Source organism: Arctopsyche grandis, chromosome 13 (genome assembly GCF_051622035.1).
Source record: "Arctopsyche grandis isolate Sample6627 chromosome 13, ASM5162203v2, whole genome shotgun sequence".
Lineage (NCBI taxonomy): Eukaryota > Metazoa > Arthropoda > Insecta > Trichoptera > Hydropsychidae > Arctopsyche > Arctopsyche grandis.
In genome coordinates this window covers 2,567,336-2,590,181 of record NC_135367.1, presented here as the reverse complement: position 1 = coordinate 2,590,181, position 22,846 = coordinate 2,567,336, and the positions used below count along the sequence as shown (strand labels likewise).

At 32.9% G+C, this 22,846-nt stretch overlaps 1 protein-coding gene across 1 annotated transcript; it reads right to left on the bottom strand.

Moving 5' to 3' along the window:
- Positions 1-8,873: 8,873 nt before the first annotated feature.
- Nep1 (M13 family metallopeptidase neprilysin 1) lies at positions 8,874-22,275 on the bottom strand. Its single transcript, XM_077444580.1, has 12 exons — positions 22,182-22,275; positions 20,628-20,873; positions 18,873-19,078; positions 12,843-13,022; positions 12,561-12,772; positions 12,275-12,491; positions 10,528-10,710; positions 10,181-10,343; positions 9,987-10,106; positions 9,697-9,893; positions 9,448-9,610; positions 8,874-9,365 (listed from the first exon to the last, which is right to left on the bottom strand). The coding sequence occupies exons 1-12, from the start codon at positions 22,273-22,275 to the stop codon at positions 9,256-9,258; spliced, it is 2,091 nt and encodes a 696-aa protein (XP_077300706.1). The 3' UTR covers positions 8,874-9,255.
- Positions 22,276-22,846: the final 571 nt, after the last annotated feature.

Genomic DNA, 22,846 nt, shown 5'->3' with positions numbered 1-22,846 from the left:
ACATCCTCGGATGCTAAATTTGACAAGTGAAAAGTGAATTCAATGGAAAATTCGGCCCCAAGTGATATTATTCGACGTACAGGAATGAGACGGAAGCAATTACACGATTAGTTGATTGAAAATTAACACTTTGGTATTCATTAGTTTGATGAAAGCAAATTACATTATGACTTTGTTGTATAATGCTATATATTTTATAGTTTACTTTCATTTTAGCTATTGAATATTTACTGCTTAATGAATGTGTATTGATTGTAAAATTGTTTTCGCTTCAGGCTGTAATGATCGTTTGGTGTCTGGCATCCTTGGAAGGGCAATACATTCTTTTGGCAACACCGTAGACCGGGATTTGGCCGCTCGGGGAACGTTTACAAACAGAGGTGCCTTTTTAAGACTGGGGGCTGGTGCAAACAATCTCACAAGTCTGATTTAAAAAATAAATGCAATGCGATCGCTCTTTTAGAATAGTCCGCGTAGACTTGAGAGGAGGAGGAGGAGGTGAACTCTCCCGATTGTTCAAAAAAACCCAACTTGGAGATAGTTTTTTCACGTAAATTTGTACGACTTTGGAAATTCGTGTAGTTCGTTGTGTAAAATTTCCGGACAATTTGTAATACTTTTGATAATGCAATGCGTCGGATTGGTTTTGGTGATTTATTCGTTGACCGTCCGTCTATTATTATTACATATTTAGAACTTTACGGCGAAAACAGCATCGACGCTGCCAAAAACAGGCTTGTGCTGATTTTCACTAAGATATTGACTTGATTTCTCGGAGAGCTTAGCACCGGAGACTTTGTATTTACGACTAAAACTATATAAGTGGAACACAAATTGCGTATAGACGAGTGTTATCGGGTAGTGTGGGTTGCGAATACCAGAAAATTATTACAGTGTAATGTAAAAAATAATATGAACAAGTGAATTTTGGCATGCAGAATTTTAGCTTAGGTTTTAAGCGACACGGCACAGGACTGTGTATTTTTTTGTATCTTGTAGAAATCTTTGCTACGGTGGAAAATTCGCATAAGCTGTGTTTTCTCTATGATACTGTAGAAATTTGTGATGTGTCCGACTGCATGTTAACAATTCACTTGACGTATATGTGTTATCATAAAAACATTACAATAGAGTTTTACATGTGTTTAAGTAAATACATGAATTACATACATACGTACTTTTACAAAATAAGCGATAAGTATTAACTTGATGATGTTTAAAGTGTAAATAATTATATATTATACACAAAAATGCTTTATCTGAACTTTTCCGTTTTGAATTTTGAGTTTCCGTTGTTTTTTTTTTATTTTTTACTTTTGTTTTTATATCTGATAAAAGCCTTTTCAATGTTAAATGTGACTTATAATTAAAATACACTGAAAAAAAAAAAAAAACACTACCTATTTCTATGTGAATGTTAACGCTGTAGATTATTAAACATTTATTGTACACAGTAAATAATATATTATTAATACATAATGTAATATCTGTTAGGGATCATCGCCCACTTTATACGCTCATCAATGATCTCCTGCTGATCTGTGCGTTCAAATCGGTGATAGATTGTACAACATATCCCCCGATATATTATCATTACAAATGAAATGGATTAGATCGGCCATCGTTGACAATATTGTAGCTGGATTCTATGTTTTTCGGATAATCTTACTGATGCCGTCAGTTTGCAATGTCTTTTGCATTATTTTTTAGCTTTATTATCATCATCGAGAGGTGCCAGTATTTGCATTTAGGCAAAACTTGCTACTTATTAATACATATGTGTGTTTCAAACGTATCTAAATGTTTTATTTTGTCATTTAGAAGTCTTATATTTAAAAAAAAAAATCGTTTTGAATTTCGTTGAGCATAGGATCCAGTTTGAAATTGAGGAATTGTTTTTGGTCAGTAAGTGGGATTTGTAAATAGAAATTAAAATACAACAGTCAGCATTATAATAGAGTGCAAAATTATTTTAAAAATAAATAGATATCTTCTAATACATCTATAAAACAGAGACAGAGGTACATATTTTAGCTGTTATTTTATTTTATATAACATACAAAGGAAAAATCTATAACACAGAAAATTTGCTGTTATCACGATGAAAGTTACCATTCAACTTCCAATGCACGTTTTCTTCATTCCAAATTTTTACCAATCAAATCATAAATACTATTTTTAAATGTATAACTATATCTATTTGCAATAGTCATTCAGTTTTAATTGTATTTGTTTATTTTTTTAGTTGATGGAGAGCTTTCTCTGATAACAGGAAAATATAGTATCGTATTCAACGGTGGACGAATGCATTAGTATATATTATTTTTAAAAATTCGCATGAAATACAAAGCGTGTACAGTTTGTATTCATCCGTCGTTGAATATCAATATATTTTAGCACCATTGAATTGCCTTACATTGGGGTACCTGTATCATGTACCTTCACATATAGAGAGACAAAAAGTTAATCACAAGTTTATTTTTCTTGATGACATTACAGTGTTGTAGCTTTATCGTTTGTTGTGTTTTACGCTCACTTCAGCTGCATACCTCCAATCAATTTATCAATTTAATATCTTTTCATAGAGCCATAATTATATTTATTAAAAGAACAACATCAATCGATGATACCATCAAATCGAAAACTTAACATCAACGGCTATTTTATATTAACCCTTGATTTGTGTGATCAAATATATGTACATCACATGCACACAGAATGAAATGTAAATTAATTTAAAAAATTCAATTCGTCTTGATATTTTTTTTACATATTAATGATTATTGCAATCTCTTTGTATATCGTCGTTGACTTCGATACAGCAAAACACATTAAACTATACAATAGAGATATATGTTCGCGTGAATTATAAATAAGTAGGAACTGTTAAACGTTGGTGAATTGACATGTAAAACAATATTGCAAATATCCTTTGCAAATGTGATTTCTTTAACCGCTGATATTTGCATCGACGAATGTACTGTTTAATTCCGTGTCTAATTATTCGAGTATTGGTGTTCGAGTTGTGAATGTATTTATATACATATGATGTTATTAAACATTATTTAGGCAACTAATTAAACTTTAATACCATATATTTATATTTATATTATCTGTACATGAGAAATATAATCCTATGTCTAAATTTATCGACGCATATATGTAAACGTTTTATTTAAAAATATAAAGGATTTATTCCTGTCTGTGTGTATGAATGTATTTTCTATATCAAATTAATACAGTAGCTTTGATTATAATAAATTTAAAAAATGATGCATTCAAATGAACTAATGTTTTGTTGTTGTTGTTGTTGTTGTATTTCTTGTAAAGTTTTGGTAAAATGGACATAGGATCGTATTGATATTGATGCAGATATATGTATGAATGAATGCTTTCACTGTAATACTCAAAAACTGACTAAAATAATATGACAACATCATGAAAATGTGTCACAATCAAAAAGTATCGTATCGTATTATACTTTATATAAAGTGTTTAAAGATATTGAAGCAAAAACTTACTATATATCACGATTATAATGCGCATGTTAGATTTATTATGTGTGTTTAAAAGACGGTGTATTAAAAAATATAGTATTTCTAGCGGCACAAAATCAGTATCGGATATTGAATCTACATGTCACTGCCAAATCTCTTTTCGTAAGCTTGATACGTCGTTTTGTTACAAATATATGTATGTTTTCACATGTACATTTTCATTAGACCGGTGTTTCTCAAAGTGCTACATCGTCGTTTCCACATTTTCAATGTTTTATAAAGCACACTATCACCGGGGCGAATCTATTAAGTTTTGTATTTTCTAAGTGTCACGATTGTCTTTGGAATATAGTCATCTTTGAATGCATAGATTCGTATTCGGGTATAGTGATGGGAATGAATGATGACAGCTAACTTTCGAGAAACATTGCATTAAGACATTGATAGTCATCTATTATTGTCCGTGTACATTTTCAATTCGTAAGACTATTACAAGCGTATACTTTAGTAAAAAAAATGTCTCGTTGTATTAAGAACGAAAATTAAGTGTGTTTGCATACAATAAATACTTAATAGTTATGAAAACGAATCGCTTACTTTATAAATATGTATTAAATAAAAAGAAAAACTGCCAATACAATCACGTTCGATTCCGTAACATCTACATGTGTATGCGAATGTCAGTGTAATAAACGAATAATTGTAATTAAATGTGTTACGACCGTATATTTCAGAATTTGGATAGTCTTTGTTTAAAATTTACATCACATTTGGAATGCGCATGCTCGGATCATTTCGACGACGGACGTGTGCATTCTGATCTAGTGCAACGTTTATACATACATATATATAAATATTATATATTAAAATATAATAATAATACGCAATATCGATCATTTATTTATTTGAATTCTTCCGTTTTGGAATTAGTCACGATGAGAGAAAATATTGAAACAATTTTTTTTTTGTACATTTGTTAGTGCAATATATATGTATATGCAAGATTTGTAAATGTATGTGAGTTTAAAATGAAATAAGTCTTCACTAATTCATTAAAATTAAAAGGGTTAATTTTAAATGCATTAAACTTTATGGTGTAATAATGTAATAATGTTAATAATTTTTATTATTAATCACTGATCAATTATATATTGGAGTACTGATTGAGTGAAATGACAGCTTACCAGTGAATATTTCCTGCAGAAATATATATATATATATATATATATATATATATATATATATATATATATATATATATATATATATATATATATATATATATATTTATTAATGTGTGTGTGTATATGTATTTAATACAGATCACAATATTGAACGAATTTTAAGGGAGTCCTAAAGAGGTATTAAAAATTTTACTTTTCCGAGTTGTTCCCGTAATATGCCAACGCGTGGATATACAATTTATATATTTATATATATCTATCATTATGTTTCGGCAAATCAAAGATCTGTTTTTAGTTTTATATTATTATATATATATATTCTCCATATATATATATATATATATATATATATATATATATATATATATATATATATATATATATATATATATATATTTAAATATGTAATGTAAATATTTGTAAATTTTATATTAAATTTTTACATTGGCGTTTAGATTTTATTTCATTGATTGCTAACAGTAATTTCAAACCAGTAATATTTTAGTCGGTCGTATAATTTCCTATGGAAGTTGTTATGTCAAAATGTGCATTTCTCAAGCGAATAATGAATGAGTCAGGCTTTTTATTTTAATTATCCATTCTATTTTTTTTTATTATTAATTCAATCCATTTTATAATCGCACTTATTTATTTATGTATGTATTGAATTTTCTTTTTATGTTTACGTATGAAATTTTATTTATTGTCTTAACGAAAATTTATAGGAATTCTCAGTTTTGTTTATGTGTTATTTAAGATTCCTCACGCAATTATTGATTTTTTGTTTCTTCTGATTAAAATGCATCTCATATATTGTAAATAAATACTGTATTTTTTGTGTTAGCAATAGTGACCGCAAAGGAAAATATATGTACGTGGAGACAAATTTACAACGTGACTACTATACATACATATATGTATTGTCCGTTTTAAATGACGCACGTTCTTATTTTTTTTTATTACGTTCAATTCGTTTTTATTTTTGTGTTTAAAAAATCCTACGATTGTGTGATTATATTGTATTTGTTACACTATTATCATTTTACGTAAATAAATAAACATTTTTAATATTTGGAGAGTGCAATATGTACAAATTTTACTAATTTACATTTTTTTATATATATATATATAAATATGATTGTATATGAAAAGCATATTACTACTATAATACTGAACGATTTCTGTAGAAATTCTCATAATTTTTTTTTTATACATAAAGTATAATATGAAAATTTATTGTGTTTTAATTTATTCCCATCCACTGTCAAATACTTAAACACCTATACATTAATAAAAATAGTACAAAAACACTTTTTAAGTTACATGGTTGTATTATATGTATAAAGTCTATACTCGTACACTTCTATAAGGCAAGTATTGAATGTTGATTCATTGTTATGGTAACTAAGTAAAGAGAAGTACTATTCATCACTACAAAGTAATATTTATCAAACTTGGTTCTATTGATTCTATATTGATGTAGGGAATCATCACACATACACATGTATGCAACTTATGCATATAAGTTATGCGTTATAATTGGTTTATGCGTTATAATTGGTTTATGCGTTATGCGTTTATAAGTTATGCGTTATAATTGGTTTTCGAGGATTATCTCCAGGCTTAAGTGCTGTCGGCTAACAATGGAGACCCCCCCGAATGGACTTAGTGGTCGGTAACGGCATTCGGTCACTCCCCGCTAGAGTTCTCAGAACTGACAGCGCGAAAGCGTGGGACTGCATGCCAAGACCGTGGGACTGCGTATCTGGTACGTGACTATAACAATAGGTAAACAAACGCGTCGAGGAAGATGCAGTGAGCAACCTGCCCTTTATAAGCAGGTATTTAGGCCATATGAAGGCATTCTGGACGGAGAACTGGCAGTTCGCGGATCTCCTTAATCACCAATATGGAGGTTGAAGGGAATGAAACGACGGAGTGTTGTACACCCGACTATTAAATATGACGGTTGGGAAAGAAGTAGTTCAGCAGCGAGCAGCATGGCCGAGTTGGTCCCAGCTCGCAGGATGGTGACCGAAACCTGACCATGTCGTAGAGCCGCTACACACCCAATAAATGCTGTGAAGCAACTTTGGCCTTTTATTTGGATCCTCCACCCAACCCTACGCAAAAATATAATTGGCTTTAGGCGTCATAGTGTTGTAAGATTGAGGTATGGCTATCGCCATACTAAATTTGTTTCTGCCACAGTCGTGTTTGGTGTGCATTGTGCAACTTTTAGTTAAGACTTAAAATTTTTATTTTAATAAACAGTGTATCTACCTGTATATATAGTTTAAGTTAAATAAATTTGGCTCTCAATCGTTGTGCTGTTGAAATTTGGGTTTGTTGATTGATAAGTTTGCCGACCCTTGGTCTACCCTGGCGAATCTATTGTTTACGCACGCACTCACCCAGGGCTGTAAGAACTCCAGCGTATCCTTTGTTTGGGCACTCACTGAATCCCATTAGCCTAATATGTTCTCTCTATTGTTCACCCACAAATACAGTGGATACTCTCTCTCTCATGTTCCCACGTTACAGTATAAAGCATTACTATCATAAATAAATAATATGAACAAATGTTTATCAGACATACATACATCAAATACCAAACACACAAGATTGCAGATTAATAGTACGTATTTTTTTACACATGCAAACAAATGCCGCTAGGTCAAATCTGTACCGTCACGTCTCTTCACAAACCTCACTCCCTTAAGTGTGTTCGGTGATGTTTTATCAGTTTTGACAGTGATTTGAAGAAATTTTTCGAAATAATAAGATCGTACAACATTGGCATGAAGATACGCCTATCACAGCTGGAGTCCATCTACGCATCCCGTGCCGCACTATTTAGTGTGTTCTTACCATTAAGGTTGTCTTAAATAAATAGCTAAACTGAGCATCCCAAATAAACGAAAAATTATAAATTTAAAATAAAAGTAAAAAAAAAAGACAATGACATCAATGTGTATTTATTACAATTTACTTGCTTACAATAAAATTTTACACACATGGAGTAACTATAATTTATTTAATAACTTAAAACTAGTGTTATGATTAAATAAATAATTAAAAAAAGCATTATTAAATATCGACCAATAACACAGAGAACCTCTAGTTTTTTTTTTTTAATACATGTATATATATTATAGACACCAAAAATTAAACAAAAATACAAACACTAGATGTTTAACTTCCTTAATTTTACTAAATATACAGAGATATGTTACGATATATATAGAACATTAAAACTTTCATACGTGATTTGGTCAAATGAAGGTTTGAAACACAATTTTACGACATTCAAAAACTTAGCGGACTACGGTATGAAACATATACACCGAAAATAAAGATTTACATAAACGAGAAGAAATGTTTTGGTGCTACTATACAGTGAGGTTTACTGGTGAATTTATACAGCTATCTAAATTCATCAATTCCATATTCGATTGAAAGTATCGATCGGTAAACCTTACAAAGCAGTAGCATCAATTTTTCCCTGTCTATATATAGTACTTATGAATTATTTATACACGTAGTGAACTTTAAATTTAATGTAAAAATGCATTTCTTTAATATCTTACATTTAGATGTACGACATAATTGTATAATTCATCGTAGGTATGTACTATGTATATACAACAATTTCAATCTACTATATTATGTTTATGTGATATATTTTAATAGTATTAATTAAAATTTACATTGAAACATCCAATAATTTAAATGACGTTTACAAAACCATGAAAATCATACAGTTTATACCCGTCTCTCCAGTAAGTACATCTGTTTGAATTTTCAAGATATATATTTTTTATATATATGATTGAATATAAAATTTTAATTAAACAAAAAAATCTTACATAATATAAAATTAATATTAAAATACTTTTTCATGTTTGAATATGTGTGTGTGTTTTTTTTAAAGATTGTAAATTTGACTAAACTCTTGATATTCATACAATACATCTCATACAAATTTGCGAATATTTTCATGTATTTTTACTTACTTCTTTATTTAATTATAGTTAAATATAATAATGAGATTTGTTGAACATTATCGATATAAAAATTACAACAATGAATTTATTTAAATGTAAATGTTTTATTTAAAAGCACAAGGTTTCATAAAAATATTTTTATTTGAATGAGAATATCTTGTATGAATGTATGTATATTTTATTTTGAAACTTTTATATTTACAACAAATTTTGGAAGATCAGGACATATGCATCTGTTGTTAGCTATGGTACTTAAACTCTTAGTGCTAACCACATGATTGAAATATAATCTCAACGGCAAGACTGGTAGAGATTGATCTGCTGAAATTTATATTCATTTCCAAATCAATGGAAAAAGTTCATCAGAACAATTCATCACAGTTTACCTGTAGTTTCTCAACACGTCCATGCAGTTAGCACTAATTTAATTTATTAATAAAAAAATGACATTTCATTTACACGTAGTAGTTATAATATTATCACTTTTATAAAATTTTATAAATTAATTATAAAAAATTATCAATTTAGCACAGCTTATACGCGAAAGAAATATCTCATTCACGAAGGTTACCATACGTTGCATTTGTTGATTGGATTCATAGGAGATCCCAACGGGCAACTGTAAGCTTTGGCAAAATCTAAAGAATTCGACAAAGGTCCTAACACTCTCACTGGACCTAAAGACAAATCAACACAGATTTATTTAATAACAATTCTCATAAATACTTACTAACAAACCACACCATTATATATATATACCTGGAGCGTGAACGGAAGATCGCACTTTATTCAAAGCATCTTCAGGTCTCATCGAACCGCACCATATCTGAGCATAATTCAAAAAGAACAACTGATCATGTGTGAGATTCAAACCCGGCAGATCAGGCTCTGGACCGTGCTGCTTCACCCACTTGCGATATGCCTGTATATTATACAAATTTTGATTCAAAAAAGTCTATAAACATATAAACTAGAGAGATTTTCATAAATATTCTATTTGATTAATACCCTGAAGGATTGCTTTAACCCTCCATTGTCTGCGATATTTTCTCCTTGGGTCATTTTACCGTTTATATTCATGCCAATCTCTTTTATTTTGAATTTGTTGTACTGATCGATGATGCACTGAGCTCTCTCTCTGAATGCCTTGACAGTGGCATTGTTCCACCATTGCATCATATTACCATCTTTATCAAACTGTCTACCTGTTCACGCAATAAAAATATATTTAATAAAAAAAGTACAAACACATCACATAACTTAAACTCCATATAACAATTTAAACATATAAATAATACCTTTATCATCAAATCCATGCGTAATTTCATGTCCAATGACAACACCAATCCCTCCGTAATTCAACGATTTGGGAAAATGTTGACTGTAAAACAACGGCTGTAATATTCCAGCTGGAATGACTGCACAAACATTTAAATTAATATATAACTGCTAGCAAACAAGACGAGAAAAGTATATAGAAACTATTAGATACCTATATCGTTTCTATTAGGATTGTAAAAAGCATTGACTATTGCTGGCTCCGTGCTCCATTTATCTTTATTCACCGGCTGTCTTAGTAGCTGATGATTACGGTACGCTTCGTGTCTCAAAACATGCAACACATTCATTATGAAGTCATCTTTAGTTATATTCAACTGAAAAAACACAGTCAATTCAATCGATTGTATGAGAAATTGCATCAATGATCCAAAATTTAGCAATGCAAGTAAAGAAGTATATAAAAGAAATCAATATTTAGTGCTTAGTACTGATGTTTACCTTATGCTATCTTAGTTCCTATCTTAGTAATAATATTATATATTAAATTCAAAATGAAACCTTAACATATTCCTTGTTCAGTTCATCTGGTTGTTTGAGTAAATCCGGATAACCGATACGTTCGTTCATCGCATCAGCTTTTTCCTTTGCCACTGCTCTGGTCTCATCGTCCATCCATTGATTGTCAGCCAAAAGCTCGTTGAAAGCCGCTCTTATCGTGTGGATCATGTTCAGTGCGACTTCCTGATCAAAGTTATTGAAAAGACTGTCAGTGAGATACTATACTTTGATATTAAGATCTTGAAACTAAATAATCATAATATTTAACCAATAGTATAACCAGTACTATCATCTAGCAGCGTTTCAAGGGTTATATCAAGGGTTTCATGATATTATCGTACATAAATAAAATATCGTTATTATGTCTGTCTGCGTGTCTGTCTGAGATAACGCTCAACATACTATAATAGATGTATAATACCGGTCTCCCTAACGGGACCGAAAGTGAAACGCCCGAAAACGCAAATATCGGAAGGTAAAGGTCGAAAATCTAAAGATCTTAAGTCGAAAGATCAAAAAAAAGGGTGCATGGTAAACGGTACTATGTATATATGATATATATGAGTGGCTTGCGGTGAAATTATCTCTCTTTTTGTCATACAGCCTTGTTTAATGTGCGCGCGCAGATACGGGAGGAAAAGCCTGTTCCTCTTGTTCCTGTTGTATCCTGCTCGCGCAAATTAAGTGAGTATGTACGACGGGGGGGGAGAGACCCTTTTTTGATCTTTCGACTTAAGATCTTTCGATTTTCCATCTTTGCCTTCCGATATTTGCGTTTTCGGGCGTTTCACTTTCGGTTCCGTAAGGTAGACCCGTATAATATGCACATATGTACATCATATGTCATAAAACGTATATACGAATACAATAACAAATGAAAAAATCTTCTATATATACTAATTGCTACCAATTCTTCTTCCTGGCAGAGAATTTACCACCATCTATTGAACATTTATGTAATTAATTAATTTTTCTATTGTTTACATGTTGGTAGGTAGGCAGTTTTTACCATTTTTTTTTCATATTAAACAATTATGTAAATATAAATATTAGCTTAAATATATTTAAAAGGTATTTGAAATAAATTCGAACGCGTGGAGATCGAACACATGACCGACGACACATTTCTTTTAATTTTTTTTTATTTAATAACCTAATAATGCCAACACCCATGCGATGGTATGTCATCGGCTACCTAATACAATATCGCTATTATGTGTGTCTGTGTAAGATAACGCTCGCCGTATGACATAGCTAAAACACTGCTAACAAAACATACGAATATAATAACAAAAGAAAAAAAACTTTAATATATTCTGTTTGCTACCAATTTTACCTCTAGGCTAATATACGGCGCTAAGTCTCTGAGCATTTAGCGCCATCTATTGAAAATTTATTCAATTAATTAATTAATTTTTCTATTAGTGTTTTTTACTGTTTATATGTAGGTAGGTAGGTGGTTTTTACCATTTTTTCCATATTAAACAATTAAATATAAATATTAAATTAAATATATTTAAAGGGTACATATTTGAAAAAATTCGACTGCGTGCGGATTGAACACAGGACCGACAAGTTTCTTTTAATTTTTTATTTTATTTAATAACTTAATATGCCAACACCCATGCTATAATATTTCATCGGCTACAGCACTACTTTATTATAATATCTAATCATGATTATTGCTTCCGGATTCAAAACTACTGTTTACTACCATATTTAATATAAAAAATTACAAATAACTAACCTTGCTTTCGTGATTGAAGTTATCACGTATGAAAAGCGCCGATACAGCCATGCCAAACTTTTTATTTGTCCACTCCACACACATTGACCATCTATGTCTTTCACTCAAAATACCCTGAAGTATTCTGCGAAAGTCTACACTAGCCCTGTTGTACTCATCAATCATATGAGGTATTATTGCATACACCAACCTCCACATAACATAATTATGGACAACTCTAAAACCAACAAAGCCATTTATGTATTACAAATCTCAGTAATCTCACTCCGGTACAAACATTACTTACCTTGTATCAGTTTCAGCGAGAATTTCTCCCATTCCTCTCAAGTAAGACATTGCATATATCACGACGGGCTCCGAATCGGTGATCGGTACGTCTATTATTGACCTCAAGTATGTGCCCCAGTCTAAATGTGGTATGGCTTTTTGCAATTGTTCCAAAGTCATCTGTTCATATATTGCACTAGTGTCGTGGCGATCAGCCTCTGCCACGGATACCTATTGCGAAAGCATAAATTGCATTAAAATATCGACAATTGGGAAGTGAATATCAACATTGACGTCTTACGTTGGCCAATTTCTTTTCAAAGTCGATCACTTTTTGAAGTTCGTCTCTCGCCGTGTCTGAATCTGCACCTAGCAAGAGTGCTATTCTTGTCATCAATCGATGATATGCCTCCATGTCACCCTGAGAGTTGGCTTTGAGGTAGTAATCCCTCGACGGCAACGTTAAAGCCATCTGGTCTATCTGTGAAATTTTTATACGTCGAATATTATTACACTTTATTTGAAGTATCTTTCTTTAATACTACTGTATCATTTCAGGCGATATTTTAATATTATTTTTAATAAAGTCAATCAAACAAAGTTCATATATACAAAAACTCAATTATGTGATTTTGAGAGAGAAAATGAAAATTAATTCTTGAAGATGTTTCAACGAATACATATTTATATCTGAGATGTTCAAATTTTAGAATGTATTGAAAAGTAAATACTACTATGTATGTATGTCTTTAGTTGGTTTAAAGGAAAGTAGAATTAATTTCTCAGATATAGACATGTATAGTTTATTTAATAAACCGATTTAAGTCAATTTGGTTTCTGTGAAGCTTACATATATGTACATATATGTATTTCTAGGGTTGCCAACAAGGTCTCTTTTTAAGAGAACATCTTCTCTTTTTTTTAAGAGAACATGTTCTCTTTTTACATACCTCCTTTACGTTTCACATGGCTTTAGTGTCAGTGGTCATTTTTATCTCTTATCCGATCGTTTTCATACTTTGCCATATTGTTTATTTTTAATATTCGTTTGTTAGCTACCTTTTATATTATATCCACGATGTCCTCTTTTTCAATTTTGACAATAATTTCATGCAGTCCGTTTTCTCTCACAAGATATGACGTGAGTGGAGAGGTAATTTTAAAAAGATATTTGTAGAAAAATATTTCAAAAATGTAAACTTGAAAATACATATAGAATATTTCAAAAAATACTATTGAGTTTCTTTCGGAATTATTAAAAAATTTAGATGGTAAAAAATATTTTACATGATCAGCGGACAGTGGACTAAAGAAAGAAATAAGTTGAAAATTTACACTGCGGTATTTTAAGCGTAGTATATAATTAAAAAAATTATTTCATGTTTAGATTTTTATAAAGAAATAAAAGAAAATATTGCACCAAATTAGCAGTGTAGATAAATATAGCAACAGAGACGATGAAGTTGGGTGTGAGAATGAAGATGATTAAATTCAACAATTAATTTTTAAGCGCACTTTTCATGTCCCTAACTACACAGTATGTTCCGGTTATTATAAAAGTGGAATAAGTCATATAATATTTCGTTTGAGATAATTGGACTTTTGTGAAAAAAAATTGTTTTAAAAACCTAACCTAACCTAACCGGGGTCGAGTAAGACCCCAGTATTTTAAAATCAAAATACAGCTTTTCTCAATAAAAATGGGCTTAATATATATCTTATTATTCATTTTATGGAGTTCGGTCTTTCGTGTCATGTGAGGAGGACGTGCTTCTGCGTTCCTCCCGCTATTACTCGCTTAAACCCGGCTATTGCACGAAATTTAACTTAACCATCTAATCACTTATTTTACTAATTGCATCCTAGTATAATTTAAGTGTAAAAATAAACAGCAAATCGGTCGTAAAAAGCGGTTTTATATCAGTTATTTCGAAAAATTTTGTGCTAATTTTTGTGTCAAATCGGTGTCAAACGAGATACATCTCCCTACCTGAATACAAAAAAAGGGTCCTTCGCCAGCCAAGTCGGTCCCACAGAAGCAATAAATCTTCCACATAATTGCTTCCAGCCAAAAATCTTTAACGAACTTTACTTAATAGAATAATAGCAAACAGAAACGGTGTTTCCCAACTGTCTATCAGTTCTTTTTCATATTTAAATTATATTAAAGTAATTCGTGTAATTTTATATACTTTACTAAAGTTATTATTAAAATATTAAATTGCAAACCGCACTCACATATATAAATCCGTTGTCTCCAAAGAGGCGTCTCACGATAAAGATCTGTAAAAAAGTAGTATAACAATTGCTAATCTATTATTATCATAACTAACTACTTTCACTTACAAAGTAACCCTGTTAAATGGCATGTAATAACTCATAAGTGATCCAAGTGATACCTAGGATGACTATATGTCAAAGCTGACCACAGAGAAGAGTTTATGGCGGTAAGAACTCACTCCTTGAATGGAAATCTCTCTCAAGTACCGCCTTTTTCTCAACACATCTTGGATAAATGCGAGAAAAATAATATCCAAACCTCCAACAAGGTAAGAGTGACGATGGATGATAGCTTAGCTAATAGAAACCTGTATTTAGCCACGTACAATGTAAGAACGTTATCGAGTGAAGGAAGTGTGCTTGCATTAGAGAATGAACTAGAAAGTATCAAATGGGATTTAGTAGGACTTAGCGAAGTAAGACGAAAACAGGAAAACCAAATAATCCTAAAAAGTGGTAACTGTCTCTACTGGAGAGGGCTACCAAATGGTAGAATAGGAGGAGTAGGGTTTCTTATCAATAAGAGAATAGAAAGAAATATTATAGAAATAAACGACATATCGGAACGTATATGCTATGTAGTATTAAGAATCTCGAGCAGGTACACTTGTCAAATCTTCCAAGTGTACGCCCCCACATCTAGCCACCCAGACGAGGAAATAGAAGACTTCTACGAAAAACTACAGGGCGCATACGATAATAGCCGCCACCACTTTAAAATAATCATGGGCGACTTTAACGCAAAAATAGGACAAAAGGCAAACACAGAAAGAGCAGTAGGCAATTTTGGTACCGGCCAAAGAAACGACAGAGGCGATCGCCTCATAGAATTCGCAGAACACAACAGGCTCTTCATCACTAATTCATTTTTCAGGAAAAACACCAACAATAAGTGGACTTGGGAGAGTCCTAAAGGAGACAGAAACGAGATCGATTTCATCCTAACAAATGCCCTGCACTCCGTTAAAGACGTTAGTGTTTTAAGTAAAGTAGATATAGGCAGCGATCACAGATTAGTCCGTGCCAAGATGGCCATTAATATAAATTGCGAACGTAGGAAATTAATAAAAGGATGCAGTAACTCTCCAGATTTCGCTCAACTAAGGTCTAGGAAAAAGGAATTCGAACTCGAACTTGGAAATCGATACGGGAAATTAAACCCAGAAGCAGACATCGAGGAATTGAACACTGTAATTAGTTCGGTTCTAACCTCAACAGGTAAGAAATTAGGTGGTTTCAGGAAACAGATTAAATTAAGCAAAATTTCAGCGGAAACAAAAAACCTAATTAAGCATAAAAGGAATTTAGATAGGGATAATAATAAGCAAGAATACAATCTAGTAAATAAGGAAATTAAGAAGAGAATAGTCAGGGATGTCAGGGATTTTAACAGCAAGCTAATAGAAAATACCATTAAGAATAACCGTAGCCTGAAAAAGTGCAAACAGGATCTTTTCTTAGGCAAAAACCAAATGATCGCAATCAGATCAGAGAGCGGAGTAATAATTAGGAATAGAGAAGAAATCATAGACAGAGTTTACACGTTCTATGCAAAACTATACGAGAACGACAACGGCCAATTCCCCACTCTGGAATCGACACACGGCCAAAGGGTTCCTGCAGTATTGCCTAGCGAAGTAGAGGCCGCGCTAAAAACTGCAAAGAATGGTAAAACCCCAGGGGAAGATAATATTCCCATCGACTTACTAAAATGTGGCGGCCCCCCCCTAATTAATATCTTAGCTAGGCTTTTCAGCAAATGCATCCAGAACCAAGCTATACCAGAAGGATGGAATAACGCAACTATCATTTTAATACACAAAAAAGGCGACAAAAGCGATATCAAGAACTACCGACCCATTAGTCTACTTTCAGCGGTCTACAAGCTCTTCACGAAGGTTATTACAGAAAGGCTGAAGAATATCCTCGACGAGAACCAACCTATAGAGCAGGCAGGGTTTAGGGCAAATTTCAGCACAATGGACCACCTCCAAGTAGTTGGCGAACTAATCGAGCGCGCCAACGAATATCAACGGCCACTGTGCCTAGGTTTCGTCGATTATGAGAAAGCCTTCGATACAGTTAGTCATAATGCAGTACTTAACGCTCTAAAAACACAGGGAGTGCCGGAACCCTATGTGGGACTGTTAGCTACAATATATAAGAATGCCACAGCTTCAGTTAAATTTTTTTCAGGTACAGATAGATTTAGCATAGGAAAAGGAGTAAGACAAGGAGATACAATCTCGCCCAAGTTATTCAATGCGGTGCTTGAGGGAGTTTTCAGGAAATTGGATTGGGATACAGCCGGAGTAAGCATCAATGGTCGCTTTTTGAGTCACCTTCGGTTCGCAGACGATATAGTTTTAGTAGCTCGTGATTCAGCTGACCTACTTATCAGACTAACACAGCTGGACAGGGAAAGTAGAAAAGTAGGATTAAAAAATAACGTAGATAAGACTAAACTAATGTTCAATAGTTATTGCATGCCTGATAGCATCCCCTTAGATGATAAACCAGTAGAAGTAGTAAATAATTATTTATATTTAGGTCAAATAATTGACATGTCTGGTAGTAAAAATGAAGAGATAAAGAGACGTATGAAATTGGGGTGGAGTGCATTTGGACGGATGAATGCTGTTTTTAAATCAAAAATGCCACTCTGCCTGAAGAAAAGGATCTTTGATCAATGCGTTTTGCCAGTGATGACGTATGGATGTGAAACTTGGACACTGAACGCCAAGATGCAAAATAAAATCCAATGCACTCAAAGAAGTATGGAACGCTGTATGCTTGGCATAACGAGGAAAGACAGGAAGCGGAACACGTGGGTGAGAAATATGACAAGGGTAGTGGACATAGTGGATAGAGTGAAGAGATTGAAATGGCAATGGGCGGGTCACGTAGCTAGGAGGATGGACGAAAGGTGGACAAAAGAAGTGCTTGAATGGTACCCGAGAGAAGGCAAAAGAGTAAAAGGAAGACCGCAAGGAAGATGGGTGAACGAAATTAGGAAAATGTGCGGAATGAGATGGATGAGTGTTGCGCAAAACAGAGACGAGTGGAAGCGTGTTGGAGAGGCCTTCATCCAGCAGTGGATGGCGAATGGCTGTAAATGATGATGATGATGATGATTCATTTTATACATCAACATAAAAAAAGTTTTAGTCCTACATATAACATGTTTTTGATTACTTTTGTATTAAAAAAAAAACGACAAGTATCGACATGCAAACGCGCATAGGTAAGGCCAACAGGCGACTGCATGACTCAATAGACACGCGCCAAAAGCGACAAAACAATAGCTTACAAAAATATAAGCTGTCTTTTTCTCTCGCATTGATTCATCGATCAACAAGAATATGCAAGCAAACAGTCAAAAACACGACGTATCGCTACCGCCTTTAAATCATACTTTGGAACGTAGAAATGTATAAATGTATTTTTTTTACGATGTACCCCCTTTCTAAATCATAAAAAATATATTAAAATAAATTTCTTGTAGTTCATTCTAGGAATACAAGAAATATAGGGTGTATAGCTTTGAAAATACATATGTAGTTATTACGAAAAACGTAAAAATTGGGGCACTTGCATACCCCACTTCGGTGAGGGAGTGTTAAATGACTTATTTCACTTTAATAATAACCGGCACAATTATAAACAAAAAAATTGTAAAAACTATATAGTTTTTTGGCATGACACTTGGCAACCCTATATATGTATGTATATTCAGACTAAAATACCAAAAGAATTGAATTATACATCATGAGAGTGTCTTTACGCTATGCTCTAATCACAACTTCTGTAATACAATTGAACGATATTATCATTGATCAATTTGACACCTGAGCTGAATTGTGCTTGTTGGTAAAGTCAATCAAAGTATTTACATTTGGAAACTTTGATCGGTTGACATTGTAAATGACAAGGTCTTGTATAAAATATATATATGTATAAGTGTACGCATGTCGTTGAAGACGGAGTCACAATCTGCAGTCACATATGTGGTCGGATGTGAGCGTGTGACCACTTCTTACTTTGTCCGCACCTGGATGATGTTCACGGAGGAGTTCTTGTCGTCAGGACCCACCCACATCTCGACCAGTACACCCTCATTGTAGTCTCGCCGGGCTTTGCCCAAGATGACTTCGACGGAGTCCACTGGTGGTTTCCAGTCCTTCATGGTCACCGGCCATCCACCCATCGTCGCGAGGACTTCGCGCAGCCGGACGTCGCCTAGTTTGCTCATTTGATCTGGAACCAATTTTGACACATATAAATTTAGTATAAACCTCTAATACATATCTAATATATAATTTCGAAAGAGACTTTGTATGGGTGCTACTTTAGTATGCGATCTACCTTCACGTTTTTACTTCACGTTTTTACTTTACGTTTTTACTCACTAAGACTGAATAATAGCGGCCGGGCCGCACCGTGCAACTTTGTCGGCCGACTTGTTGCGCGACACGAAAAAATGTATGGAAATGTGTGCGACAAACAAGTTGACGAGTGTGGCATGTCCCATCTACCTGCATGCATTGATATGGTCGCCCTCAACCAAGTTGTTTGCGAGTTGAGCGGTGCGGCCCGGCCCTAACAACCTAATCTTAAATGAATAGGCCCAACCTTAACTCAACCTAACCTATTGCATAAATCTTGTATTGAACGTACATATTAGTACATGCTTTGGAGCTGTAAAGGCAAGTGTACATGTTCGATTGAAATAAAATAAATAAAATATGGCTCAATGGTTGCGTTGATGCTAATCACTGATAGGTTATCGGGTTTGATCCAGCGAGTTGATCTTGATTGAAAATAATGTATTTCGAGTATAATCTGTAGTGATGCTGGTCAGGCTTGGATATTTGTGACTTCGAGTCGTTCATTTGCCATAGGAGTTAGGCAATTTATCTGGTTTCATTGTTGAAAAGGTTCCTCCATTGGCAAAAACCCTCCTACCTATGTACTGTCACCACTATTTGAATATGATTTCAAAATTTATACAAATACGTACAAGTTTAATATCACAGATGTCGCTCAGAGGCAATCCGAAATGACATCATGGGAAATATAGATAAATAAGAGATATAAAAAATTACCACTAACACGAAAATCATGAGAAATGCAAAGGAAGTTTGTAAAAAATATGTGAATCAGAATTAGGGTTTCTGACCCGGGTCAGCCCGGGACAAACATTCCCGGGAATTCACGAAATTTTTGTTGTCTCGTGTCCCGGGAATTCTTATCTCGAATATACAACATTTTCAAGACTGCACGAAGGGAAATAATAAATCAAATACTATTATAATAAATCAAAATATTCTCAACTTCGACTGAAACTGAAAGAGTTTTTTCCATTGCTGGAAATTTTTGTACCAAATCTAGAAATAGGCTTTCGGATTCTCATTTAAATATTTTAGTATTCTTAAGAAGCTACTTTAAATAAGTTTACTTTTATAATTACATTTTTTTCCAGTTAATAGATATATTATATTATGTATTGTTTACTTTTTTTTATATTTTGTAAATAGATATTTTTTTTATTTATAAAAAATTTTTTTTACACGTGTCCCGGGATCCCGGGAATCCCGGGAACGATCCCGGGTTCCGTGAATTGAAAAAGTCCGGGAATACAGAAATCCTAATCAGAATAGACCCACATTGCATTATTTTTTTGCAAAAAATTACAACTTATAGTTCCTACTCCATCTTTTGTGTAAAAAATTATAAATTTCCTCCAAAACTTCCAATCTAGATGGAAGTTTTGAAGAAATGTAACAATTAAAATAAAACTACTTACGGATGTCCATACAGGATTTGTAGAAAGTTTTGGCCTTCGTGGTAGCTTCACTGTCATTCTCGTCGAGTGGTTCTTCAAGTACATCCTTCAAAATAACTTGCAACTGCTCAGCCAGCACTTCGAATGTGCTAATTGACGGTTTGTCTTCGGGTATTACATGCTTTTTATTCCAAGTGCCACAGGCGAACTGGAAGAAATCAGTGCAGGGGTCTGCGGCGAGATCCATGGCGGCCATTAGTGACGCAGCTAAGGAAATAAACAATAATTTAATAAATACAGAATATTTATAAAGGTGGGGTAGAGATAAATAGACAATAAGAAACTTAAAAATAAACACTTCAATCGAAAAATGATGATGAACAATGAGTTTTAACACCGTCGAAAAAAATCCTTAACTTTTCTCAACATAATCAGGAGTTGAAAGATGGCAAATGTTATGCTTCAACTACTGGATAGTTTGAAATCGACGACCATACAATTTCTCCTTTAAATAGGCTTAAAGTTAAGAAAAAATTAGTTTGACAACATAGTGAGCTTAGTTTACTTAAGAAGATCTCATCTGTGTAGCATTATCTTCAAAAAAATGATTTATGAAATTTCTATATATGTATGTATGTTACAGTGAAACTGTTATCGTCAGTTAAAGTATAATTTCACTAATGAGATTATAATTTCAGTAATAAGACCATAATTTCACTAATTAGATTATAATTTCACTGACTCCAACAGTGGGTACAGATATATGTAGCAATAGAATTATAAATTCACTTGTAATTTTAAATTCGAATTACAACGTACGAATTCGGTTGTAATACGAATTAAAACGTATGAATTCGAATTACAACGTAGGAATGCGAATTACAACTTACTACGACCCCTAACAACCTAATCTTATAAATAAATTAAATCAATCCTAACTTAACCTAACCTAACCTTATCTTAAATAAATAAAACCAACCCTAACTTAACCTAACCTAACCTAACCTTAAATAAATAAGTGCTAGCTGCTAAGATAATATGTATTTGCTTCTGCATCCAGTCCCACACATGCGGCATCAAAATATCCAAATCGAAAAATATAGTGGACCATGAGGAGAGTGGGAATGGACAGAAGTGGGGTTGCGAGGAGTTGTAAAAAATTGTAATTTCACTAATAGGGGCCAGTGAAATTGTAATTGGATATGATTTCACTAAAACTTCAGTGATATTATAATTTCACTGTAACATATATGTTGTTTTGTTTTTATTATATTTGCTGGGGAATTTTTACTTTCCAATTAAATTATAAATTTTTAAGTTTACAATCGTCTCATTGCTGCCAACCCACCCAATACATATAATATAGCAAAAAACATCACGAAGAAGGGGCGACCACAATGAATTGTTTTTATTTGAAACAATGCGTAGGGGTTTCGGAATTTGCCCGGTCATCTGTTTAATCTGCAGGGTGAATGCACGTGTCACCGCTTGATTTATGCCCAACCCTGTATGCAAATTTGCATTCGAGCGCACGTGCCGCAAGCTGTGTGTATGCAAATCGGAAAATTCGCAAACCTAACTTCCGGAGACACGCCAAAAACACGCATTTCCGCTTGGCCAGACACGTTGAATTTATCGTAATTTTCAGTATGACACCTCTACTCCACATTTGCATATATAAAAGCTTGTGAATTTCACAAGAAAAAAATATAGATGGATCCAATAATGCTTTCTCGTGAAGAAAAATACTTATTTTTTGTCATCAGTATTCCGTACACCGTTCTCAGTATAAAGATTGTCTTGCGAGGTGTGATATCGAATTTGGAAGATTGATAGTTGACATAATTTTGAATGAAAAAAACACTATCAGAATGAAACTACCGATGTTTTTATATGTGAGATAATATACAGTTCATTTCTGTAAAATATTTTATAACAGCTCAGGTGGGTGAAAGTTGGAAAAAGAGCTAAAAATGCTTAAGAAAATCTGGTGTCTACGAGTAGTGAATGAACCATACTCGAGACTATTGTCGCTAGCGATTTCATTATGCATAGCTCTTGGAATCAATTCAAATCACCCCCTTACTCCATCCCCTGCGCTACCCTCTCATATCATTCCAGCAGCCTTAATAAAAAAGACAATCACTTTTGAAGTATCATTAATTTCTCTTATCTACATATTTGGATTGATTATAAAAAATTAAGATTTACATAGTAGCATTTATTTGTGTTTTTTTTTT

Excerpts from the sequence above, each read along its gene's own strand:
- Nep1 (XM_077444580.1), bottom strand. The coding sequence starts at position 22,275 with ATGTGGAGTAGAGGTGTCATACTGAAAATTACGATAAATTCAACGTGT. Across the intron at positions 10,107-10,180 it reads TCCTAATAGAAACGATATAG|TCATTCCAGCTGGAATATTA; the intron begins GTATCTAATAGT and ends ATGTTTGTGCAG. Across the intron at positions 9,366-9,447 it reads ATCTTCCGTTCACGCTCCAG|GTCCAGTGAGAGTGTTAGGA; the intron begins GTATATATATAT and ends ATTTGTCTTTAG.